We start from the raw sequence: 26,813 nt of genomic DNA on the forward strand, positions 1-26,813 counted from the left end.
GATCATGGTGAAAAGGTCTTTTGATATGTTGCTGGATTTGCTTTGCCAATATTTTATTGAGGATTTTCACATTGATGTTCATCAGGGATATTGGCCTGAAATTTTCTTTTTTTATTGTGTCTCTTCCCAGTTTTGGTAGCAGGATGATGCTGGCTTCATAAAATGAGTTAGAGAGAAGTACCTTCTTTGTAATTGTTTGAAATAGTTTCAGAAGGAATGGTACCAGCTCCTCTTTGTACCACTGGTAGAATTCGGCTGTGAATTCATTTGGTCCTCAGCTTTTTCTGGTTGGTAAGATATTAATTACTGCCTCAATTTCAGAGCTTATTATTGGTCTATTCAGGGATTCAGCTTCTTCTTGGTTTGGCCTTGGTAAAGTGTTTATATCCAGGAATTTATCCATTTCTTCTAGATTTTCTAGTTTATTTGCACAGACCTGTTTACAGTATTCTCTGGTGGCAGTTTTTATTTCTGTGGGGTCAGTGGTGATATACCTTTTATCATTTTTTATTGTGTCCATTCTCTCTCTTCTTTATTAATCTAGCTAGCAGTCTAACTATTATGTTAATTTAAAAAAAAAACAGCTCCTGGATTTATTGATTTTTTTGTGAGGGGGTTTCGTGTCTCTATCTCCTTCAGTTCTGCCCTGATCTTTCTTATTTATTGTCTTCTGCTAGCTTTTGGATTAGTTTGCTCTTGCCTCTCTAGATCTTAATTGTGTTGTTAGGGTATTGATTTGAGATCTTTCTAGCTTTCTGATATGGCCATTTAGTGCTATAAATTTCCCTCTTAACACTGCTTTAGCTGTGTCCCAGAGATTCTGATTCATTGGCTCTTTGTCCTCTTTGGCTTCAAAATACTTCTTTATTTCTGTCTTAATTTCATTATTTGCCCAGGAGTCATTCAGGAGAAGGTTGTTTAATTTCCATGAAATTGTGTGGTTTTGAGTGAGTTTCTTAATCCTGAGTACTAATTTGATTGTACTGTGGTCCTAGAGACTATTTGTTATGATTTAAGTTATTTTGCATTTGCTGAGGAATGTTTTACTTCCAATTATGTGGTAGATTTTGGAACAAGTACCACAGAAGAATGTATATTCTGTTGGTTTGGAGTAGAGACTTCTGTAGATGTCTACTAGGTCCACTTGATCCAGAGTTGAGTTCAAGTCCTGAATATCTTTGTTAATTTTCTGTCTTGTTGATCTGTCTAATACTGACATTGGGATGTTAAAGTCTTCTACTATTATTGTGTGGGAGTCTAAGTCTCTTTGTAGGTATCTAAGAACTTGTTTTGTGAACTTGGTTGCTCTTGTATTGGGTGCATGTATATTTAGAATAGCTAGCTCTTCTTGTTGAATTGCTCCCTTCACCGTTATGTAATGCCTTTCTTTGTCTTTTTTTATCTTTGTTGGTTTAAAGTCTGTTTTATCAGAGACTAGGACTGCAACCCCTGCTTATTTTTTTCTTTCCATTTGCTTGGTAAGTTTTCCTCCATCACTTTATTTTGAGTCTGTGTGTGTCTTTGCACATAAGATGGGTCTCCTGAATACAGCACACCAATGGGTTCTTGACTACTTATCCAATTTACCAGTCTGTGTCTTTTAATTGGGCATTTAGCCCACTTACACTTAAGGTCAGTATTGTTATGTGAATTTGATCCTGTCATCATGATGCTATTTGCTTGTTTTCCACACTAGTTGATGCAGTTTCTTCACAGTGTCATTGGTCTTTATATTTTGGTGTGTTTTTGTAGTGGCTGGTACCAGTTTTTTCTTTCCATATTTAGTGCTTCTTTCAGGAGTTCTTGTAGGGCAGTCCTGGTGGTAATGAAATCCCTCAGCATTTGCTTATCTGGAAAGAATTTTATTTCTCCTTCACTTATGAAGCTTAGTTTGGCTGGATATGAAATTCTGGGTAGAAAAGTCTTTTCTTTAAAAATGTTGAATATTGGCCCCCAATCTCCACTGGCTTGTAGAGTTTCTGCTGAGAAGTCTGCTGTTAGTCTGATGGGCTTCCCTTTTTAAGTGAGCTGGCCTTTCTCTCTGGCTGCCTTTAACAGTGTTTTCTTCATTTTGACCTTGGAGAATCTGATGATTATGTGTCTTGGGGTTGAACTTCTCACGGAGTCTCTTAATGGTGTTCTCTGTGTTTCCTGAATTTGCATGTTGGCCTGTCTTGCTAGGTTGGGGAAGTTCTCCTAGATAACATTCTGAGGTGTTTTCCAGTTTTTTTCCCATTCTCCCTGTCTCCTTCTGGTACTTCAATCAATCATAGGTTCAGTCTTTTTATGAAGTCCCATGTTTCTTGGAGGCCTTGTTCATTCCTTTTCATTCTTTTTTTCTCTATTCTTATCTGCATGTCTTATTTCAGTGAGGTGATCTTCAAGCTCTGATATCAGCTATTGATACTTGTATATGCTTCACAAAATTCTTATGCTGTGTTTTTTGGCTCCATCAGATTGTTTATCTTCCTCTCTAAACTTGATATTCTAGTTAGCAATTCCTTTAACCATTTTCAAGGTTCTTAGCTTCTTTGGATTGGGTTAGAACATGCTCCTTTAGTTCATCATAGTTTATTACCCATCTTCTGAGGCCTACTTCTGTCAATTCATTCTTTTTATCCTCCATCTAGTTCTGTGCCCTTGACAGAGAGATGCTGTGATCATTTGGAGAAGAGGCACTCTGGCCTTTTTGGTTTTCAGCATTTTTTCAATGATTCTTTCTCATCTTTCTGAGTTTGTCTAGTTTTGGTCTTTGAGGCTGCTGATCCTTGGATGGGGTTTTTGTGGGGGCCTTTTTGTTGTTATTGTTGTTGTTGATGCTGATGATGCTGTTGTCGCTTTCTGCTTGTTTGTTTTTCTTTCAGGTCCCTCTTCCACAGGGCTGCTGCCATTTGCTGGGAATTCACTTCAGGCCATATTCATCTGATTCGCTCCTGTGCCTAGAGATGTCACTCAAGGAGGCTGGAAAGTAGCAAAGATGGGTGCCTGTTACTTCTTCTGGGATCTCTGACCTCAAGGGGCACCAACCTGATGTCAGTAGGATCACTCCTCTATAGGGTGTCTGACAACTCCTGTTGGAGGGTTCACCCAGTTTGCTGGCATGAGGAGCAGGACCCATTTAACGAAGCACTTTGTCCCTGGGTTGACAGAGTGTGTTTCACCAAGGGCAATCCACTTGTATGGGCTGCCTGGATTCTTCAGAACTACCAGGAGTAGAGGTTAAGTCTTCAGGTCCACAGAGACTACCCCCCCCAACTAGGGGCTCACACCCATTGAGATCTGAATTCTGTCCCTGAGCTTCTGGCTGAAGTTATCAGAGATCCTGTGTAGAGGCCCTGCCCACTGAGGAGGGACGGGTCAGAGTTAGGCCTGAAGAGGCACCCTGGCTGCAGACTGCCATAGCCGGTGTGCTGGGCTGTGGGGACAAGACTGGGACAAAGCCATCCAGACTCCCTGGCTCCAGCTGGGGAAAAGTGCAGCCTAGAGCTATAGAAATGGATGTTACCCTTCCCCCACCCAGGGAGCTTAGCGTGTTAGGCAGTTACAGGTCCCAGTGCTGCCTCTCCTCCAAGGAGCTCAAATGGCTTAGACAGCAGGCAGCAGAAGCCAGTTCTGTTCCCCCTCCCCATGGGAGTTTGGTAGGCTCAAGTAGATTCCAGCTGAGAGGCTGTAAGAATCCGCATGTTCTGGGCTTAGGACACCAGGCCCTGGTGATGTGGGCTCACGAGTGGGATCTTCCTATCCATGGGTTGCACAATTCCGTGGAAAAAGCAGTTTTCACGTCTGGGTAGTGCACTCACTTACTGCCTCTGATGGCTGGAGGACCGGGTTCCCCTTCCCACACCGCTCTTCCTTCTCTCTGTGGTTCATACCAGCCTTCTAGTCAATTTTGATGAGTGAACCTGGATACCTTGGTAGTCAATGAAGGTTTCACATGCTTACTATGTTTTTATTTATTTACTTATTTCCAGTGGGAGCCTTCGACCGTCTCTGCTTCTAGTAGGCCGTTACCACATGGCCATTTCTATCTTCACTGCTGTTATTTGTCTCCCTTAACCCAATCCAGCCTGGGGACTCAGACCTATTTGCAAGTTACTCTTTGACCACAAGGTGGCAGTATGCAACGTAGAAATGCTTTGGTAAGGCATTTTTCTCTGGCTACAAACACTTCTCTCTAGGGTAAATTGGCTATTAACTAATAATTTTTAAAGAAATGCAATTATATAAGATCTGTAGAGGTTGTTTCTCATTGTATTAACAATTTCAAATTTTCAGGCGGAACCATTCTACATTCACAATAACACGTAAATAGATACTAAAATTTTTAAGTTAAAACAGCAACCAAATCTCATATTTAGCTTATTATATTCATCTGGCCAAAATGCTACTGCAGTTTTCTTTATCAGCTTAGAATATGCCAAGACTTTCAATGACGACATAAACTGCTCCTCTTTCAACCCATTTGTTTTCAATCTCAAACAAAGAAAGACAAGAACCCATGAGAATGGGACATATCAACTAATGAATTGGGTTACCTGCAGAGATCTGTTGATCCACAGGTTCTCAAAATGCAATGAGTAGGTCTCTTGGTCCAAGAGCAGAGCCATCCAGCCATAAGGATTAGACAATGTATCACGTACATAATTGACAGTGGTTGTTTTATTTCTGCTGTCAGTCATGGTTAAATCACAAGAAACCTCAGGAGCATTTGCTCTAGAGTGATTTTAAAAGGAAAAAAAAAATGAGGTGCAAGATTATTTGCTCATTCTGAATTCAATGCATTCCTCTTCTGTCGACTGCAATCATCTTTCCATTTTCTCCATATATGTCTTAGACCCTCTTTAGTTGCATGTCTAGGAAGGTTTTAGCAGTCACTGTGTGAGTAAAAACAACTCAGTGAGAAGTTTTTATTGGATTATTTGCATTCACAATGGCCTGGTGAACTAGAGGTGGTGACTCTCAAATTTCTTTTTTCTTTCTTTTTTTTTTTCTTTTTGAGACAGAGTTTCGCTTTTGTTGCCCATGCTGAAGTGCAATGGCGTGAACTTGGATCTCGGCTCACTGCAACCTCTGCCACTAATAAATGTCACATTAATGAATTTGTGTGAGCTAGGACTATATACTATCATTTTAACAAAGAAATGTCTATGGCCAGAATTTTGCCTTGGACCAGATTTATCAGCAGCAGAAAAAATTATTATTGGCAATTGGATATTCACATGAAAAACAATCGACAGAGCCCTGGACCCTGACGCACCTAGGTGCTGAGACTCTCAGAAGGCCAGCTCCAAATACCCTGCAGGAGTGGCTTCAGCATCCTTCTCTAGAATAATGAGGTAACCTGCTCATCTTCTGTGGGTGTGTGTAATGCCTAGTAGTCACTGCTACTACAGTACCCATGTGTTCTTGGCTATGCTTTTTTAAAAACATAGACTATAAGATCCCTAAGTTAGAGAGGTTTTTCCCTTTCTTATTGGTGTCCTCTGTCCTGGGACAGGGCTCAGCACACAATGGCACCCAAATCATGTTTGTTATGTGAATGAAGAATGAATAGATGAGATCTTCTAAAAGCAGCCAGTGACATTTTCTAATGTAGATAAAGTATTCTAGAAGAACTGCATTTTACCAAATGAGAAAACTGAGGCAGTGCAGAGCAAAAGCAATATGTGAGTATCACATAATAGAACTAGAAATTTCTGAATCCAGTTACCCAACTTATTCTATATATAGCCATCTCAGAAAATGATTCTTAAGACTTCATTAAAACATAGATTTAGCCAATGATTAGACACTAAAAGATAGTCCAAGTGGACCTAAAGAAATAAAGCAAAAGCCAGAAAAAAAAATCAGCACACATTATGACTGTTCTTCCTCCTTTGGTTTAGTTTTCATGAAAATCTTTGACTGTGGCATTTTGCTGCAGGCAGATAATTAAATTCTCAAAGTAAGGGAAATGAGACAAAAGAGGACATCGAATTTTCACAGAGAGATGGAGCATGAGTATATCTAAAGCCAATTTATAAGCCAGTGGAATATTACAAAAAGGAACTTTTTTTTTTTTTTTTTTTAGTGTTGCACGTCTGGACACTGGAACCAAATGGGTATCAACTGAAATCTAGATCAGCACCCAGTAGATGTGTAAACCTGGGCAAATTTCAGACCCTTTTTAACATTTAGATTCATTTCTTTTTAAAATGGAGGCAACAATAGAATAGATTTCATATAGGTCCTATGAAATATAATCTACACAAAGCACTCACCAAGACCAACAATATCTACTTAGATGTCTTTTAAGAAAGAACCTCAAATATGCCAGATTTACCATTCTGCACTACTTATTTGAATGTCTAGAGGTTCATTCAGGATATTCAGTCATTTAAAAACATACCCAAAACCCTTCCATGGTACAGATCACTGAGCCTGACAATGTAGCACTTGACACATATTTCTCAAAAGATTAAATGTATTTGTTTCATGAATTAATTAATAAAATGAAAGGGATGAAAAATGCTCAGGACATTTGGAAATGAAAAAACTACTCTTTTTTCAGATTTCCCTATGTAGCATTAACAGAACCTTTACAAATCTCAGAGGAGTGGAAAATTTCTTCCTTTCTTTGGGTTTTACATACTTTGGTTTGTTATCCACCCCTCCCTACCCCACCCTTTCAGGATTTAAATTGGAACTAATGGACAATTCTCAACCTATATTCTTAGAATCAGAATGAACACAAAGATAATCCGTTCTAACTTCCAATCCAATGCAGGAATTCCCACCGAGACATTTTATCCCTCCCCTCTTTCAGTTATGCAGTGTTCACATCTTCATATAGAAAACATTCTATTTCTGGAATTTAGTTTTAAATTATAATCTTTAGAAAAGTTTTAGAATGTTAAATTGCCCTTCTTAAAATTTCCAGCCGTTTGCCCTCAGTCAACATGGCTCTCTCTTCCCAGTGGAAACCATGAGTCCCATAGTTCCAGGATATTGTCCAGTAACAATTTGGCCCAACTATTTAGCAAATAAAAGTAAGCTTCAGGGACATAAATGTAAAACAAATATGACAAGAAGAGGTAAGTTAGAACTTAAGAAATATCAAAATTGGCTACAGTAAGTACTGTGGTCAGTAAATAAAATACATTAGAAATATCTAAATTTCCTGGAGTACAGAGAATGATTCTAAGAGTTTCAGTTTCCAAAAGTATATTCTTCCAGCTTTTACTGAGATATACGGGCTTGGAAAAATGAATCACAAGACCTAAATCCATGAGAGATTAATTGATAAATCAGAATTTTTGGTTAATGATTTACAATAAAAAATAAAAGTGCCTTTCACATAGTGAGAGTCAACCAAATATTTTCTGAATGAATAAACAAGTGTTTTATGCACCAGAACACTCCAACTGGTTATGCAGTAACATTTCTCCCCAACTTGGAAGTCTGCCTAGAAAACCACAAGAAGGTCAAGAGATTTCTTGCAAACTTATTTTCAAAAGAAATCAGCAGTTGGGGGATCCTAAGTTATTAGAGCTTGATACAATCAACCCCATATCAGTAGGATACTTGCCAAGAGGACAAACACAGTTAGTGGCCAGAAAACCTCTCCTGGGCACGTACAAGCAGTATGCACTAATAACGGTCTCTGGTCTAGGAAAACGCTATGATTTCCTTGAAAATTCATGTTGCTTCTATCCTAGTCAAGTGTTCTCAAACCACTTTTTAAAACAGTTTTATCTTAACTATAAACCAGAAGAAGAACTCCATTCAAATGCATCCATCTGTTCACATTTAATTTCTCCTGCCTCACCTATCTTCTCATGCACATCACTTTGATCATTTAAAAAAAATTACCTCAATACGTGATGATACAAACAATTGGGTGGATATTTCCAGAAATATTGTAAATTCCAGTGATGTGGTCCCAAGAATTTCCCTGGTCACCTTGACTAGACTTAATTATTCCTGAAATTTCAATTAATACCACATTTATAGACCAATTTTTAGGATGTTATTTCCCCTGAGTCAGTTTCTGTAGATTGCAATTTCAATCATTGAAGGGAGCATTTTTCAGATCACCTCTCTGGTTTCTGAAGGCCCAAACAAATATGGTCCCTCTTCAAATAGTGTCAAACTGCTAAATGGTAGCATTTAGTTGGTTTTATTTGTCTTTGGAAACATTGTACCTTCCTTTGATGTTCCTTTCCTTCCAGTCAGAATCCAATTATCTGAAGCAAACTCCTTGGCCAACCAGAGATATACCATATCATGGCACACTGTGGTTCTAAATTACCTTTTTTCTTTCTTTCTTTTTTTTTTTTTTTTTTTGAGACATAGTCTCACTCTGTCGCCTAGGCTAGAGTGCAGTGGCACGATCTTGGCTCACTGCAACCTCCACCTTCTGGGTTCAAGTGATTTTTCTGTCTCAGCCTCCCAAGTAGATGGGACTACAGGAGCACGCCACCACACCTGGCTAATTTTTGTATTTTTAGTAGACACAGGGTTTCACCATGTGAGCCAGGCTGATCTTGAACTCCTGACCTCAGGTGACCCACCTGCTTTGGCCTCCCAAAGTGCTGAGATTACAGGCCTAAATTACCTTTTCTTATTTATTTTTCATGTACTCTCTCAGCCTTTTCTCAACTAAGGTTTATTAGGGATGCAATTTTGCAGTCACTCGTGCAGCACCAGCTTTCTATAGTGCGATACAGGTAGAGAAGGAGGTTATCATATATACAACACTTTTATCACAGCTGGTAGTAGAAAGGGTCACATGGTAAGCCTTCAGACATGCTATCCATTCTGAAAAGCAAATCAAAATGCAAAAGACCTATATTTCGTCAGGCAAGATGCCTTGTACTGTCCATCACCGGGGGCCAAAAATCCAGTCAGATCATCTCCTGTCCTCCCAGACCAAATGCCAGAATTGACCATGGTGGGCTCTTTTTGAAAAGCACCAAAAGAACATCAAGAGTCAAAAAACACCATGAAGATAACTTACCAACCATAATTACTACAATTTTCACTTGCCCTAAATAGCCACCAATTTCCCCATGCCCTAAATAGCCACCAATCTCCCTCTCTTTACTGTTAATGAAGCAAAGGAGCACAAAAGCATTTCTAATTTGGAGGAGCCAAGGGAGTCTGCATGGGCCATTAGCAGCAGAGAGCTTCATTACTAGGGGAAGAAGTCTCTCCCTGAACTTCTCATGGCTTTATGTGCAAGAAATCAGGAGGCAACCAGTCTGTTTTAAATGTTAACCCTTAACTCTGCATCAGAAACAGCCTCTCCTGTCAATGATCAAAGAGACAAAAGGGCTGTAATCCTTTTGCGTTGTTTTCCCTTTTCTGTGGGCTGCCTTAATATTTGTTTCATTTATTTTATTTTTTATTTTATTATTATTTGAGATGGAATTTCACTCTTATTGCCTAGGCTGGAGTGCAGTGGCATAATCAGCTCACTGCAAACTCCGCCTCCTGGATTCAAGCAATTCTCCTGCCTCAGACTCCTGAGCAGCTGATATTACAGGTGCCACCATGCCCAGCTAATAATTTTTTGTATTTTTAGTACAGACGGGATTTCACCATGTTGACCAGGCTGGTCTCAAACTCTGGACCTCAGGTTATCCACCCGCCTCGGCCTCCCAAAGTTCTGGGATTACAGGCATGAGCCACCAAGCCCAGCCAAACCTGTTTTTAATTCAGGGAAATGTTCCATTAGAAATATAACACTACCAGTTGGTAAAAACTTCCTGGTCAAAGTACCAACTTACCATAATAGTTACTTAAACAGTTAAGTAACTCAGTGCCCACGTACTGTGAAGAACTGTTGAATCCCACAAAGGATTTGTTAGGCAATCAATAATACCAATGAGAGCACATATTAACTCCTGGGTTTTTGTTTACCATGAGCTTACTTTTTCTCAGAGTGCATATCTTTGTGTATTAAAGACAAGCATTGCACTGAGCTCTAAATGCTTGTGATTTGAAACAACTGTGAAATATATCCTTTATAATTATCCATCTCCTAAGCCAGACACACCACAATACCTAACCTCAAATGGTGTTTCAAACATCTTCTGAATATTTGTGCTTGCTGCTGTCACTCATCTTTTACTGCACGAAAGGAAAGAAAAGTCAAAATTATAAGCACAGCCAACAGATTTCTGAGGCATGGTTTTGCATGCACATCCTTTAAAAACATACCATGCTCATAACAGTCCTTGTCACAGCACCACTATTCTATCTGCTGAACTGCCACCATTCCGTAATATTTCATTATCATTGTATCATTAGGTTTTTCCATTCACAGCCTTATGGATTCAGAAACACTTAAATATGTCTCCTCTAAGGAAGTATCCATGGTTTTTGCAACATTGTTATCTGCTGTTATATTAGGACAATATTTCTTGCCCGTTCTATCTTAAACCATGAAGAAAAGCAATAGATGCCCATTATCCTGCTTTGGGTGACCATATACCATTGCATCTCTACTTTTGATTTGCTGAGTCCAATTGGAATGGCTGCTTGAGAACATGAGAGCACTGTCATTGAAGCAATGCAACCGGAAGGTAGACAGGTAGATGACTGCTTGTCAGAGATATTAAAAAATATTTTATCTAGCAGGTAGGAAGTTAGACCAAGAAGCCTGGTCTCGCATTCATATATAGATATGCATACTGGTGCTGTGATGGGGATGACTGACACTGGCTGACAGGAGCTGATCACTGACCCTTCTTCCCAACTTCATGTTCACTGCTATCAGGTTGGAAGCTTGAAATAAGGCATGTGAAAGTATTTTCGCCATAGAATTAGGCAAATGCAATAAACCAGAGTTTTTTATTCTGGACAGTTAGTTGTTAAACATTTACCGGCATACCACTGCACCCTTTTATTATTCATAAAACTTAATATCCATGTAATATAGTTGATGATATTCCTCTGTTTGGGGTCCATTATGATTTTTAGATCTTTTTCTATTTTAATTCTATAACCTTTGCTGCCAAGAGAGAATAATACATCTTTGAATTTTCTTGTCTCACAGGGTTGTTTTTTAAGGACTGAAGAGATACCATTAGTGATGCCATGGCTATTTATCCCTAGGAAGGAAAGTGAGGTGATTATTAGAGGAAAAGCTAGGCCAAAATTTCCATTTGAACTCTTCTTTACTTTTGCATTCATAGAGGCAGGGGGTGCCTCATACTTTGAACACTGACACATTAAGAGCAGTTACATAGGTAAAAACTGAACGCAAGCACTACAGGAGAGGATATTAAGCAAGATCTAAGAATCAAGGTGATCAACAAGAACATTAACCTTTTATTTTCCAGGAGAGGTGGGAAGGAAGTAATAGAAGGTACTGGGGCACAATGAATTGAAGCCTATGCCCCGACTGACCCCAGATTCTACAACCACCTGGGAGGTTTTGCTGGGCTAGTACAATGTCATGTGATTATTATAAATTAGTCCCTATTTTTCAGGAATTGGATTAAGTTACATTTGAAAAAAACTTAATTCCCTTGTCAGGCATTTGTTTCTCAGAAACAAAAAAATTCTGCATTAATCTATCCAATTACTAATATGCCTACATATTGTTTTATAAATCACAAATGTAAAATATTCTTTAAAGAGTACCTACTACACACATGCCAAGCAATGACCCCGAGAGATAAATACCATTATACCCATTTTAGTGATTAAAAAGACTGAAACAAAAAGAGGTAAAGTAACTTATCCAAAAAAAATATACCTAGGAAGTGGAGGGGATATGACTGTACCCACAAAGGACTGTTAATTACTTCTCTATTCTTCAGTCTGAAAAATAATTTCAGACATGCACTGTGTGTCTGTCCTGACTATTTTACGTGCATCCCATATAAACTCAGAAGGATTAGTCAGCCAGCCTACAAAATCTTGCAAGCTCTTCTAATTTCCCTCACACTCAATACAGTCACTAATTAGAAGACAGAATTAAGGTCTGGTTTGTTGATACCTCAATGAGTCTCTGACAAGCGAAGAAGTTATAGATTGCTGTAAACAGCAATGACAAAAGTTTCCCAGATAATAATTATGAGGGTTGAGCTCACATCCACTCTATCAGAGTTTATGTTTCTATTCCACCAGGCCAAGAAAACAATTACAAATAAAGGCAAACTGATGACCGAGTGAGGGGAGGGTGGGGTTGGATAGAGAAGGAATCGGCAATTAAAATAAATCTTCCAGTCAAATGATTGACCCAGAAAAGTAAAAGCCCAGAGAGCATTACGAAAGAACATTCTTAAATGTTAGATACTCTGAGGAATTTTAGAAGACTGGGGATATCATTTTACTCCTGGTTCTTCTGAAGAAAAGGTGAATGCTGTGGACTCCTCATGAACATGACCTAGGAAAGATATGGACAATAATGACATTAACGAAAGATTTGGGAGTAATCCACTATTTTTTATTTATATTTATTTACCCAACACTGATTGTGTTGAGTTGCTATGTGTTAAACATGGTTTGGGGCATCATAATACAAACAAAGAAAAATCCTATTTCCCCTTTTTACCATCTATGAGGAAAGATGGACAATTTATAAAGCTTTGCAGATGCTATGAATACTGATTAGACCAAGTATAAATAGCTAGCACACAACAAAGATATCACACAGAATGCCCAGGGAAGCCTAGCAGAGAAAACAACCTCTATGCTGAGTTCATGGAAGCTGAATATTATGAATTGAAAAGCACAAAGAAGTTGAATGTAGCTAGGGGACAGAACGCAGGAAAAGTAGAATAAAGTGCTAAGAGATGATGCTGGAACCCAAAGCAGACAGCAGGTCATGGAAGCTCCAAGACACATTAGGAATGTCAGGCTTTCCTTGGAAAGCACTGAGAATTCTTTAAACGTTTCAAGCACAGAAATGGATGGCAAGATCAGATTTGCATTTACAAAGTTCAGAGATTTAAGCACCACAAAAGGGCAAGCTAAGAGGCTGTTGTGATTCCACAGGTGAAAAGTTATGACAGCCCAGACTGGAGAAGGATTTGGGGAAGGAGAGAAGTAGAAAGACTCAAGAGGGATTTCTTAAGGAGAGAAAAATTGAGCCGGGAGGTAACTAATATGGGAAATAAGGTACAAAGATGAGTTAAGGATGACTGCATGTTTTACGTTTAGACCCCAGCATTTGCATCAGTGGGATTCTGAGCATTCAGAAACAGGTCTATAGAAAATAATCATAAATCCCATTTTGGCAAGTAGAGTAGAAACACTAAAAAGGTTAAAATAATCAGGTTAAATTAATTTTAGTAATATATTCAGCCCAATCTTTCCAAAATATTATTTCAATATGATCAATATAAACAAATCTTTGATATATTTTGCATTTTTTATATGAAGTCTTAGATATATGGTGGGTAATTCACTCTTAGGGCACATGATACTTTGGACTGGGGGATAGAAAAATAGCACATAAAAACCTATTGATCATATTGTACTTATTTCATGTAATTATATCTCAACACACAAAAATGTTTACCTAAAGATTGGGATATACCAATACAAGAACTATGTGGGCCATTTTATCATTATAGGACCCTGAAAAAAAACAGTCACTGGCATGTATTTCTGATATGAGGGCCTGACTTACATTGGAAGAACTAACATCACCCCTGTCTCACCAGAACACTGAGATTATAGGGTGAAGTTGGGAAAGGAACGCTATCCAGAATACCTGTGGCTTCTACAGAGAGAGAAAACAATATAAGCAGCACTCATGCAGATCAAGTATGCTGTCATTTTAACAAAACATAAACTAGACTCTGCCTTGTAGAGAGTGGCAGTTTTTTCTTCACCCGATTATTAAATTGTGTGGCCAACTTCAAATATTTAAGTACTTCTGTCGGCCCAGCTGTTGGCTTTGAGTCATAGGAACCAATAAAGCAGGAAGTGCCAGAAAGGAAAGCACCTTCAGATTTAAGGTAGTGAGGGACAGGAATAGAAAGTTGCCAGTGCAAACACAGAACTTACAGTGAAAATGGACCAGACAGAGGGCCTACCAAGGAAAAACTCATATTCTAAGAGCTTGGTTATTAGCAAAGGGGGAAGAGGATGTCTTGTTTATGCAGCTATGTAAAGCCTCACTCCCTGCCCTCTCAGGACCTCTTGCTGAGGGAGGGAGGCAAGGGTTGAAAGTGAAGACAGCAGGGTGCTTTTGCCATATTAGATCTCCATCAACATGCAACCCCAAAAGATCATGACTGTGAGAGCTTTGTAAATCAACTCTTAGGGTGCTTGCCCCAAGGCAAATAGCACAACAAATTAATCCTTTCTCCATGAAATGCAGCAAAGTTTGTATCTATGCTGAATTCAAATTGCTCATTAACTCTGACATGTTCCTAATGAGGTTATAATGCTTTGGGACAAAGATCAAGCCACTGAGCACAAATAGCTAGGGATAGAATCATAGAAAGATAAAATTAGAAGGACCTTAGAGGAGTGCCTCTCAGACTTTAATATAAATCACCTGGGCACTGTAATTCAGGACAACTGGGGCCCAGTCCAAGATTCTGCGTTTCTAAGAAAATCCTGGTGCTGCTGCTGCTGGTCCATGGACAACACTTTGAGCAGCAAGGCCTTAGAGATCATCTAATTCAGTTGCCTCTCCTAGAGGTGAGAACATCAGGGCCAAGAGACTTGTAACTGGAAGCAGGCTGAGACTTCCAGGTGACTAATTAGGGTCAGTTGGGTACTTGTCCATAGACCTGTGAGTCAACCTGAACATTTTAGATAGAATCTAAGGATTAGAGGAAGTTGACTGAGGAAGTTTTTGGAACATGGAATTTTCCTTTTTAAAACAAGAAAAACCCAGGAAAACTAGGATAAGTTTTTCATCCTGCCAGACCCTTTTGAATCTACTTAAAATAGAGCATCAGGATTATATTTTTCTCGACCTTGTCAGTTCCTAAGCGGTGGGATCATGACCTGCTGCCAAGGCAGGAACCTTAATATCCTGTCCCAAAGATCTCAGAGAGCAAATGCTCAAACAAGGTTGCAGCTCTACAGAGCCTTCTACTGACAAGTGCCTCTCCAAGAGACAGCCTACCAGTAGATCTCAAAGTAAAGCATAATAAAGGACTACCAAGATCATGCAGAAATAAATATTATAGAAGCATATAATGTACCTTTTAACTATACAAATCTATTTTCCTCATTTGATAAAATGCATTAAGAAATAAATCACTAATTTTTATAACTCTCGAAACACTCATTTAAAACATCTTTGGTAAGAACGCTAAAATAATAAAAATCAGGCTGCAACCTTGAGAATAAAGAAAAAGTCATGCTCTACACAATCAAAATGATTATAAATCGAAATATATCCCTACATATTATTATTTTACTCACTGGAATTGGGTTCATTATCATTAGGTAAAATAAAAAACACTATAGAAAGGAAAAATAAAAAATTTGCAGAGTATTCAGTGCTAGCAGTGCATTGCTAAGGCTTTCAAACCAGAATGCCAAAGCACTATTCCATATGCATTCAAAACACAGAGTCAGTACAGTCCTAATCACCATGATTCTCACTCCCTGGAGTTTACCTGTTCAAATAAGAGACCAATGTGGTCTGACTGAATTACATAACTTAATATTCACGGAGTTAGGACACTTAAAACAAAGGAAGAAAAGAAGTGTGGCTAAATATATACAATGCATTTGGAATAAGTAAAAGACAGAACTCTAGACACTCAGCAGTCATTACCTGGAAATTAAAGAGGGCAGGAGCAATCCTATTATGCATTATAAACAGCTCTGCTGCTAACTTAATGGTAGTTTGAGTAGCATAACCAAGAAGTCCTTGCTCCAATATTAATAGGAAATGTATTATAGGAATCCAATAGTTCATGAAATTAACAAGGAAAATGAACTGAAGTGAAGCAACTTTGCAAGTATAGGAGGTATCAGCAATTGCTTCCCTGGAGCATATTGAACACTTAAAAAGAGCTTGGAAAGAATACATCTATATAATTGAGAATGGACATTATTAGAATTTTTAAATAATACTTTTAATTTAAGTAAATTTCAAACTCTCTGTTGGTTGTAAGTCTCTTTAAGAGGAAGTTATTAGCCCAAAATGTCAATAAGAGGTCACAGGCCATGAGATCTGGTCCAGGAATGTAGCAAGTTAACTGCCATTTAAGTCCACTTCAAACTACTACACACTCATAATCAGACAGCTGTCAGTTATTCCCATTTCACTTCAGTAGAGCCAAATACTTCAAATAATCTAGAAAACAATTTCCCTTATATAAGCCTCAACAGCAGGAATAACAGATGCATGCTCATCAGCATGCTAAAAAGTATAGTTAACTCCACTTACAAACCAATTGACATACGATGAAAAAGAACGCCTCCTCCACAGGCACTGCCATGGACAACCTGACCAAAGCTTGCATTGACCAAACAGGAAGCTGAAAGGGTTTCCACAGAAGCAAGAATGTGACTCCTATTTTTCCCAGACAGAGACCCATCCAAGTCTTCCAAAATTGCTGCATGAGGAAATGGAAATGCCACTAAGTTTGAAGAGTTCGTAAACTTCAACTGGCTGGTCTTCACAGTAAATCCACCTATAAAATTGGAAGACAGAAAGATTATTACACAATGGCACAAACAGCAACTAAAGTCACGGGAGTAATGTTCTCAGGATTTAAATTGCATAGTTATCCAGTTTTACAATTCACCTATTCATACAAGAAAAAAGGTATTTTCTGTGGGTGTTTTACAGTGAATGTCGACTACAGGCCAAGCTCTGGTATATGCTAGAGATACTAAGAGGTATAAGCGCAGCATTGGCCCTACCTTCATGTGGTATATAGTTCACATTGTAGGGCATTGATTTTTCTACCAGAGTTGCTTTTACCTTCCTAGCAACATATGGAACTATTTTCAATCATTTCTGGCTCTCACAACTGGGGAGTTGGCAGTGCTACTGGCAGCTAGTAGGTAGAAACCAGAAATTCTGCTAAATATCCTACGATGCACAGAATAATCCCCACAACAAAGAATTATCTGGCCCAAAATGCCAATAGTGCCAAAGGTAAGAAACTCTGGTCTAGAGGAAATAGAAACAGAACACATTAATTTATTACTTACTAAACACTAAAGATGCTATGGTTTAGTCTTCCAATCTTTCTGCTTCCATTCCTCTATGGCGAGTCTAAACCCTCCAACACCTCTTACTATGAGGTTCATACTTTAAACATTTACCTTCAAGAGCAAAACTCAATTAATCACTTAGGCAAATAGTTTTAGTAAAACACTTTCTAAGTATTAGCTCTAGGGCCACACTTCTTGGTAGTCTTTTCCCAATACTACCCCCATGTGATTCATTGGTACTGTCAGTCCAATTGCCTACAGAGTATGGCAGTGATCTAATTCACACACCCATGTCATTAAAAGAAGAAAACTGAGTACACATCTCCCAGTACATATACTACCATACCATAATGTATTGTGTGCATTATAAAATATACAAAAAAGAAAATAAAATAAGATACAAATAGAGGCTCTAATGTTTTCATTCTGTGTCCCAATAGAGTACATGCAGTGAATTAATTCATGCATGAAAGGCTACACAATTGCACCTCCTGCAACTTCTATATTTCATTTAATACCACAAACCACCTGCAGCTCTACATTTCAGTCATATTGGACTTCTATGTGATTCCCCAAGCAAACTTGCTTTTTGGATACTATTTCTTTGTGTATACTGTTCCTTTAAATTCTTCTTTGCATATACCTTCTTGTAAACTTCTATTCAACTTCCCAAACCCTACTCAGGAATACCCTCTATAAACTCTTGCCTGACCCCCTTCCTTGGCCCCTTCACTGACTTTGTTAAGTCCTCTAGTACTGCGTTCATCATGCTGTCTTACAATAATGGGCTTGGACATTTATTTTTGTGCCTAGATCAAGAGTTCCTGGAGGACAGAAACTATGTGTTTTTCATATTTGCACCCCCTAGGTCTTTAAGCACAGCCTGAAATAGACAGTTTTAAGCAACTGAAGAGAGGGGTTAGCCAAGATTATTCCATGAGGAGGAATTAGAGCTCATAGAAGTAGTGTGATTTTTTTCAATGTCTCATCAATTACATGAAATAGTGAAGATATTAAAGAATTAAGGAATTGTGATTGCAAGAACTTGTTATGAGGCATTTTTATTTCCATTATTATTTCTACAATCCTAAACTCAGATGCCACCCAAATAAAAAAAATCTTTCATTCTGCCTACATAGTTTGAAAAAAAAAGTCAAGTAGAGACTTGCTGATTATTCATTTAATTAAAAAGAAAACAAATAATTATCTAAATTGGTGAGTCAAACCACAAAAGCATATTTACTTGAATTACTTGGTTTGGCTGTTTACAATGATTAAATCAACTAGATTACTCTCTATCTCTTCCACCTTGGCCCATGAGTCCTCCAGGTTATTTCTTACCACCTCCGAGATGCGGTTAAAATGTGAGCAAGAATTCCTATGTTTCCCTTTGTGCATACATCAAGCAATGGACTGTTGAAAACCTTAAGTACCTAAACTTTGGCTCTTTCAGGAAAGGTTGTATGCATGTTAGTTTATACCCAGGTACCTACCCATCTAACTCCATTCATTCATTTAATCAATGAACTGCCTCCTAGGCACCTGGCTCTGTGCCAGGTACTAGTAATAAAACTCTGAGCAAGAAAGACATGATCTTTGCCTTTATGAAGGTCAGAGTCCAGCAGAGACATAGGACCATAATGATAGAATGTGATAGGCGCCACAATACGAGGAGGACAGGGAGCTACAGAAGCTGCATTAGGAGAACCTCCAGGATTTCTTTGAGAAGATTTAAGCAACAGTTTCTACTGATGCAATCTTATAACTGAAAGAAATAATGATTCACAAAGTATTTGCCACTATTTATAATACTGACTTGCATATTGGCCTTATTAATCATATGTTCTGTCTATTCAAATAATTACCTTGTCCTTGGGAACAGCCTGAACAGGTTCTAATGGCCACACAGTTGATGAGATCAAAATTAACAAAGACTGTGTTAGACACCATCAGTTCCCATCTTTTAGGAGTTTTAATCCCAGATGACATACACAGGCTTCCCTGTGAATTAAAAGAAAAAAATAAAGAAAGCAAAATAAGAAAACTGGACACAAAATACAATTAATAATGCATGAATAAAAACAAGGATTTAAAAAAACAAGCTATCGACTAACAGAAAATATTTGCTAATCACATAAATGACAAAGGACCTATATCCAGAATATAGAAAGAATTCTTAAATTTCAACAGTAAGCAAACAGACAATTCAAAAATCAGGAAAAAAAAAACCTTTAAAAGATAATCCAGCAAAGAAAATATGCAGATAACAAATAAGCACAGAAAAAAAATGTTCAACATCATTATTCACTAGAAAAATGCAAATTAAGATCACACGAAAATATACTATGCACCTATTATAATGGATAAATAAAAGTATAGTGACAATAGCAAGTGCTGATGACAGTGAGAAAGAATTAAAACTCTCCCATGTTTCTAGTGGAATGCAAAATGAGACCACCACTGTGGAAAAGTTTGGAAGTTTCTTATAAAGTTAGATATGCCCTTATCATATGACCTAGCAATTCAACTCCTAGGTATTTACCTTAGAGAAATGAAAACTTACATTTATATAAAAAATCTGATGCAAATGTTTATAGCAGTTCCATTTATAATCACCAAATCTGGAAACAAGTCAAATGCAGCTCAACAAATGAATGGATAGACAAACTGTGTTACATCGATCTAATGGACTGATGAATCTAATTCATCAGTCATAAGGAATGTAATATTGATAGGTGAACAAGTTAGATGAATCCCAATGGCATTTAGGAGCGAAAGAAGCCAGTCTCAAAAGGTTACATACTTTATGACTCCATTTATACGACTGTTGAAAAGGCAAAACTATGGTGATACAGAATAGATTAGTGATCCCCAGTGATTTAAAGTAAGAGGAAGCTGTGGTTACAAAGATGGAACTAGGAACTGGGGCAGATGCAACTGTTCTGTGTCTTGATTGTGGTGGTGGTAGTTATACAAATGTGTGCATGTGTTAAAGCTCATAGAACTGTGTATCAAAAAGCAGCTTTGCAGTATATTAATATATTTTAAGAACTTTAACAATAAGTCTGAAAAGACAAAAACAATAAATGTTTTTATAATTTTCCACGAAATCTCTTTGACAAACACTATCCAATCAAGTTGTTAGTGCCTCACTGTTCCATTGTTAAGAATAGTCTCATAATTGAAGATTATCAGAAATTTTTCAAGAGCCCTCAACATGAAAAATGGTGAAACAGTAAACAAAGAGCAGAAAAGAAACCCAGTAAACAAAAAGCTAGTCTAGAAATCAGAAGAAAACAAAAACTATAATTAATGGCCTCAGAAAAATAGGTATATTATATCCATGAAACAGAGAAGCCTAAAAAATGATTTTTAGAAAAAAATAAAAGAAATAGAGTAGAAAAATGAAATTCTATATCATAGTAGAACAAAAAGACAAAGATATGAAAAATCAGTGAGAACATTAAAATGAGAAAAACATTCCAGGAGGCCCAATATTTAAATAATCATAGTTTTAGGGAAAAGAAGAAAATATAGGGGAAAGAATTATCAAAGAAATAATTGAAGAAAACTGTCCAGAAGGAAAGAATATAATTTTCCAGACTGAAAAGTCCCACTCAATATCTAGCACAGTGTTTAGAAAAAAGAGCCACAGCAAAGTGCATCATATTGAAATTGCCAAACACCAGGGACAAAGAGACATTCCTGACAGCTTTCAGAAAGAAAAAAAATAGAAGGTTGCATATAAAAAACCTGGAATCTGAGGATCCTTTTTTTTTTTTTTTGAGACAGAGTTTCATTCTGTTGCCCAGGTTGGAGTACAATGGTGTGATCTTGGCTCTCTGAACATCTGCTTCCTGGGTTCAAGCGATTCTCCTACTTCAGCCTCCCAAGTAGCTGGGACTCCAGGCACATACCACCACGTCCAGCAAATTTAGAGAAAGGGTTTCACCACGTTGGCCAGGCTCGAACTCCTGACCTCAGGTGATCTGCATGCCTCAGCCTCCCAAAGAGCTGGGATTACAAGCATGAGCCACTGCGTCCGGCCCAGAATCTGAGTATCTTAAAACTATTCTATCTTAAGAGCAGAAGGAGCTAGAAGATGATGAAATAATTGCCTTCAACACTTCAAGGCAAAATAAACTTCAAACTGGTATCTTATAACCAACAGCCTACTAATAAAGGGGTCTCCATATATAGCTCACAACTTTTACCTTTCATCATTCCATTTTGTTTTTTTTAGAAATTTACCTTCTGTTATGTTCAAACAAAATGAGGAATTGAACCAGAAAGGAGGAAGATGTATGAATCAGAAACAGGAGTTCCAATACCAGACTGACATGAAGGAAATTGTTCAGGGGAGCTTCCAAGACATAGCTTTGAAACCCTTCTTATACTTGCTGGTGCAAGCATAAACACTGGATTGTTGCTTGGCATTATCCACTAAAGCTACAGATGATTCAGCAATTTTACAACTTGGCTTGTATTCAGCAGAAATGCATGCACATGAAGACCAGAAGTCATATGGAATAATATTTATAGCATCATTATTTGTAAATAACCAAATTTACAAATGATGAAAACAATTTAACATCCATCAATAGCTACGTAGCTTTAAAAAAAAATTGAGGTGGAGTCACAAAATGGAATACTACCTAATGATTGGAAGAAGAAATAACTGTAACACACAGAAACATGAATGAATCTCACAGATATAATATTATACCAAAGAAGACAGGTACAATAGAGTTACATGCTTTAGGATTTCATTTACACAAACTTCAAAAACAGGAGAAATTAACATATATAGATAGAAGGCTGAATAATGCTGCCTGTTTATCTAGGGAGTACAGAGTGGGGTTGAATGGGGAACATAAGGAAGGGAAGATTTAGAGGAGCTGATAATGTTCATTTCTTTATTAGTAGTTTTTATTTTTTAGAGACAGGATCTTGCTCTGGCAATGCTCTATTTCTTGTTCTCAGTTGTATACATATACAAGGTTGGTTTGCTTTGTAAAAATCCACTGAGCTATTCCCCTGTGATTTGTGTACATTTCTCTATAAATGCTATATTTCCATGAAACATTTACCTTAAAAAGTAGGACAAATACTAGAGAAAGGTAACATAGAAGATGAGAGAGTAAAGAAAGAAGCTAAAGGAGTTTAATGTCCTTGCATTGCTTACGTAAAGTTTAACAGAGCTGATGTAATTTAGACTTTGTTAAGACAAGCAGGCACATTAAAAATTTAAGGCCAACAACTGAAATAATCATAACAGAATGGATAACTTTCAAATGAGTCAATGTAAAAAGATACTATGCAATGCAAGAAAAATAAAAATAGAAAAGAAAAAAAACAGAAACCAAAAATGGATTACAAACTTAAAGTGCACAATAAGATGGTAGAAATAAATGCAAATATATGGGAGACATCAGCATGTGGATGGTAATTGAAACCACTAGAGAAAATGAGATTTCTCCCAGGGAGAGCTAGTATATTGAGAAGAAAAGGGGCCCTACAAGAGGATTTAGGGAAACAAAAAGATGAAGGGTCTAAATTGAAGAAGACAAATCCACAGATGAAAATGGGAAATCACCCTAGAGAAATAGGAGGAAGAATAAAGCAACTCCATCAGCATCTGTCTAAATAAGACATTTTTTAAAGCAGCATCATCTGCTCAAATTAATTACAATAACAACAAAGACAGCCATTCTACAGATACTTTGATAAGTAGGGTGACCATAATTTAAATTAAAATCAGACTTTTTTAGTGTGAAAGGATATATTAATTAGACAGAATGCTAGGCCAACAGGTATAAACAAATTACCCACCCAAACTAGGATATATCATCATGCTATAGCACAACTCTTTCTCATATATTCAAGCCATCCTTACAGAAAATTATTCATCTCAATACAAAATTAATATTGGCTGTGAAAGAATCAACACATATACAGGTATGTTTAAAGGAAAAAAAAAATCCTTCCAATCTTAAATTTCTTCCAGAAAGTAATGTTTATGTTAGGATATGACTCACTGATAATTGTATGCCATCAATTATAAACAATGGACAGGCCAAATTCTTTAAAAGTCTTAATTCCTAAAGGAATGGCAGGCACAAAAGATAGAGGCTAAAATCAGAGTCCTATGACCACAGAGGTCAGAGGTCAGGTACCCTCTTTTTCTTTTGCTTTTTTTTTTTTTTTTTTGAACTGACACCTGACAACATAGTGGTTCCCAAATAAATCTGAAAAATACTGTGCTAAGTAAAGGTTAACAGATTTTTTTTGCTTGTTCACTTTAGTGCTAGGGTTTCTCAGAGCCCTTAGTATATTTTTTCAATGAATTTTATTTTGTATATTTGAGGTTTACAACATGATGGTTATAGTGAAGCAAATTAACATATCTATCATCTCACATAGTTACTTTTTTGTGATAAGAGCAGTTAAAATCTACTTATTTAACAAAATTTCCTGACACATACAATTTTATTATCTCTAATGCTTATGTTGTATGTTACATCTTTGGATTTGTTTGAGATTTTGGGAAATAGAGGGTACAGTAAACACCACAGCATAATTATAATTAACCAAAGAATCTTCTTTTTCCAGCCCTTCTATCCAAGGGCTAGCCTTCCATGAAAAACATGTCAGGGAACATTGGTAGAGGCACTAATAAATGTCCATTGCCAAAGCCATTTTCTATGTGCAATTGAAGAGTATTTGACCAGGAGAGGGAGGATATAAGGATATAAGGGTGGTCCTAGCTCCACAATACTAGACATGAACCTTAAACTGCCATTCAACTTTCCAAGCCTCCATTTCCCACTAGATTCAAGAATTTTAACCAGCTCATCTCTTAGGTAATAGTTGGCTCTTTAATTATGTGGTTTTATGATTTGGATAACTAACCAGCATCTAGACAACCCCTAGAACAAAACTGTTTTAACATTTTCCACCATGGGACTCCTGTCTGCACTTACTTGTTAAGAGACTGAAAGGCCCTTAGCTGTACTACATTCCTAGTGAATCATACCCCAAGGGTGTGATTATTTTTGATTATCTCATGATAGGCACCATTTTGTCATAATTTATATCTTAATTTATGTCACTCTTCCATTAATTATGATGTCTATTTAACATCCATTAAGATATTGCAACATTAATTTATCAAGACAGTTACTCAGTTTGATGGGAATTTTGTGTTTTACATCTACTCTAAGGTTATTTCTGGAAAAGTTAAGGACCTTTGATGTACTGCAGCATCACAGAATCTAAATCTAGGTACCATCCTCGCTTGAAAACTACACAGTCTGCAAAGAAGATCATCTCTCAAGGTAGTAATCCTTTTAGAGAACATAAACACTGCCAGGCATTTATCTCCTGAAAAAGATAGTTCAAAGGAGATTTTACTAAGAAAAATTGAGAATTAAACCCAGGAAAATGTAGCTAAACAAGAAAATGCCTTTAAAATCTTCATATTTTTTATCTATAACTATGAAATAATCTTCAATGGAAGCATAAGAATAAAAAATTATCATTTAAATTTCAATTGGACTAAGCACTCAGGAACAAACTGAAGAGAATATTCTTTCCTTGGCTCTCAAGAAATCTATGATTTCTAGTGAACATCATAACAATGTGATGACTAGTATGAATGTAGCTCTAATAAACACAAGAACTTAGGGGATCCATTGTAGATCTGAAGTCTAAGAGACCCATGACAGCGTTGAACCACCCCCCCCCCGCCCCACCTCAGGAACTAGTGACCACCTGGAAGTACTCTGCCCCATCTGCATTCTTGTATCCTGATAAGTCATCTAGAGCCCGATTTTTATCATGTAGAAATCCATACTTAGGAAAGTATTAGTGAATCACACACAAAATCTTAATATAACAAACTAGGCAAATTTGTATTTCATGATTTGACCTCTTTCTATATAAGTAACAATTCTAAATTGCAACCAAATAAAATTCTGTAAGCTACTCATGACCTTTGTGAATTTATATGTACTCATAACATTAAAACCCATGTATATTTGAGTTTTATTATCAATATCACTACTATTACAAATAAAATGCTCCTTTAACTTTTACTAATTAAATACAAGATTCACTAAAGAATGCTATTAAAACTGCATATCCTGGATCATCAGGGGGTCCAGCATATGTAATTTTTTTGTGATGGACAGCCTACAACAACCACACTAAGGCACTTACCTCGTGGGCAAAATGACCAAGTAATAAGCTGTCAGTAACTGAAGTATTTGCATCACTTTCCAAGATGTCAACTCCAAAATCTCTGCATGAATAAACTTGGAAGTTTTTCAGGTGAAGATTGCTACTTCTAAAAATCTATAAAATACAGCATGTTACAGCAAAGGTCTGAGGCTTGGTTTTTCTTGCAGACTTCCTGTAGCTTTTAAAAGTATTGATTAAGTATAAACAAGCATGCTATAGTGTATTAAAGCACCTTTTCCATCGATGTCAATATAGATATCCTAAAGTTGCTGTGAGGTCAACACTAATGAGTCTCCTTTGGTAACACCTCTTTGTACTTTTCATTTCTCCTCATAATAATCAATACATTAAAAAGATCAATGTGAATTCTCCACATATCCAAAATAAACTTGGACTGGCCAAATCACACAATGTTAATAGAGAAAAACATAGCATTCAAGAACTCTAGGGCTTAACATTTTCTTCAATGTATTACATATTAACTCATATTGTCAGAAGATTGCAAATATGAAATAACTAGCTTGGCATGACTACAGATTCACTGTTTGTAATTTCAACATAAGTTATGTACATACATGTTTATGATAACCCAAACAGGGTCATGTAATAACAAAATGAGCTCGGTAGAGTTGTAAGCCTCCTACTTGCTATGGTTTATGCCTGTCCACCAAAAAGCATGTGTTGAAAACTTAATCCCTGATGTAACAGTGTTAGGAGGTGTGTAGGTCATGAATGGGTTAGTGCTAATTACAAAGGGACCTGAGGTTGTGAGTTCTTTCACTTGCTCCTTCTTTGCTTTCCTTGCCCTTCTGCTACAGACTGATGCAGCAAGAAGGTCCTCACCAGACACTGGCCTCTCAATCTTGGACTTCCCAGCCTCCAGAATCATGAGCTAATAAATTTCTGTTTATCATAATTTAACCAAATTTTATTATTCAGTTATAGCAGCACAAAATGGACTAAGACACCACTGGTCTGGGAGACAAAGTTGCTCTTATGTTTACATCTTTGACCAATTTTTTTGCCAATTTTATTTATTAGTAGTACATAATGACCCATTTTAAGCTAATTTTTGTAAGTAGTATGAGGTAGGATACTAATTCTTTTGTGTGTGACTATCTAGTTGTACAAGCACCATTTGTTGAAAAGACTATTATTTTTCACATTGAATAGTCTTTGGTGTCCTTTGACAAAAATTACTTGTTTATAGATGTGTGGGTTTTCTCTGGACTCCTACTTCTATTCCACTGACATATACATCTATCTTTGTGCCCATACACAAATTGATTACTTGATTACAAAAGTAATCAGTAATCAAGTAATCAATTTGTGTATGGGCACAAAGATAGACATTACTTTCACAATCTGTCTTGATTACTTTTGCTTTGTGGCAAGTTTTTAAATAGGGAAGGATAAATTCTCTTCATTTTTTTTTT

General features: G+C 37.1%; 1 protein-coding gene across 3 annotated transcripts in view; it reads right to left on the bottom strand.

The window, feature by feature from the left end:
* Nucleotides 1-26,813, bottom strand: part of PKHD1 (PKHD1 ciliary IPT domain containing fibrocystin/polyductin) — a 515,189-nt gene that overhangs the window by 267,920 nt on the left and 220,456 nt on the right. For all 3 annotated transcript variants that reach the window (XM_035295877.3, XM_035295878.3, XM_078370699.1), the window contains 4 exons: nucleotides 25,357-25,491; nucleotides 19,002-19,137; nucleotides 16,361-16,607; nucleotides 4,536-4,713 (listed from right to left, as the gene is read on the bottom strand). In XM_035295877.3, coding sequence (XP_035151768.3) covers nucleotides 4,536-4,713; nucleotides 16,361-16,607; nucleotides 19,002-19,137; nucleotides 25,357-25,491 — 696 coding nt within the window. The remainder of the gene's footprint in view (nucleotides 1-4,535; nucleotides 4,714-16,360; nucleotides 16,608-19,001; nucleotides 19,138-25,356; nucleotides 25,492-26,813) is intronic.

This window comes from Callithrix jacchus, chromosome 4 (genome assembly GCF_049354715.1).
Source record: "Callithrix jacchus isolate 240 chromosome 4, calJac240_pri, whole genome shotgun sequence".
Taxonomy (NCBI): Eukaryota; Metazoa; Chordata; class Mammalia; order Primates; family Cebidae; genus Callithrix; species Callithrix jacchus.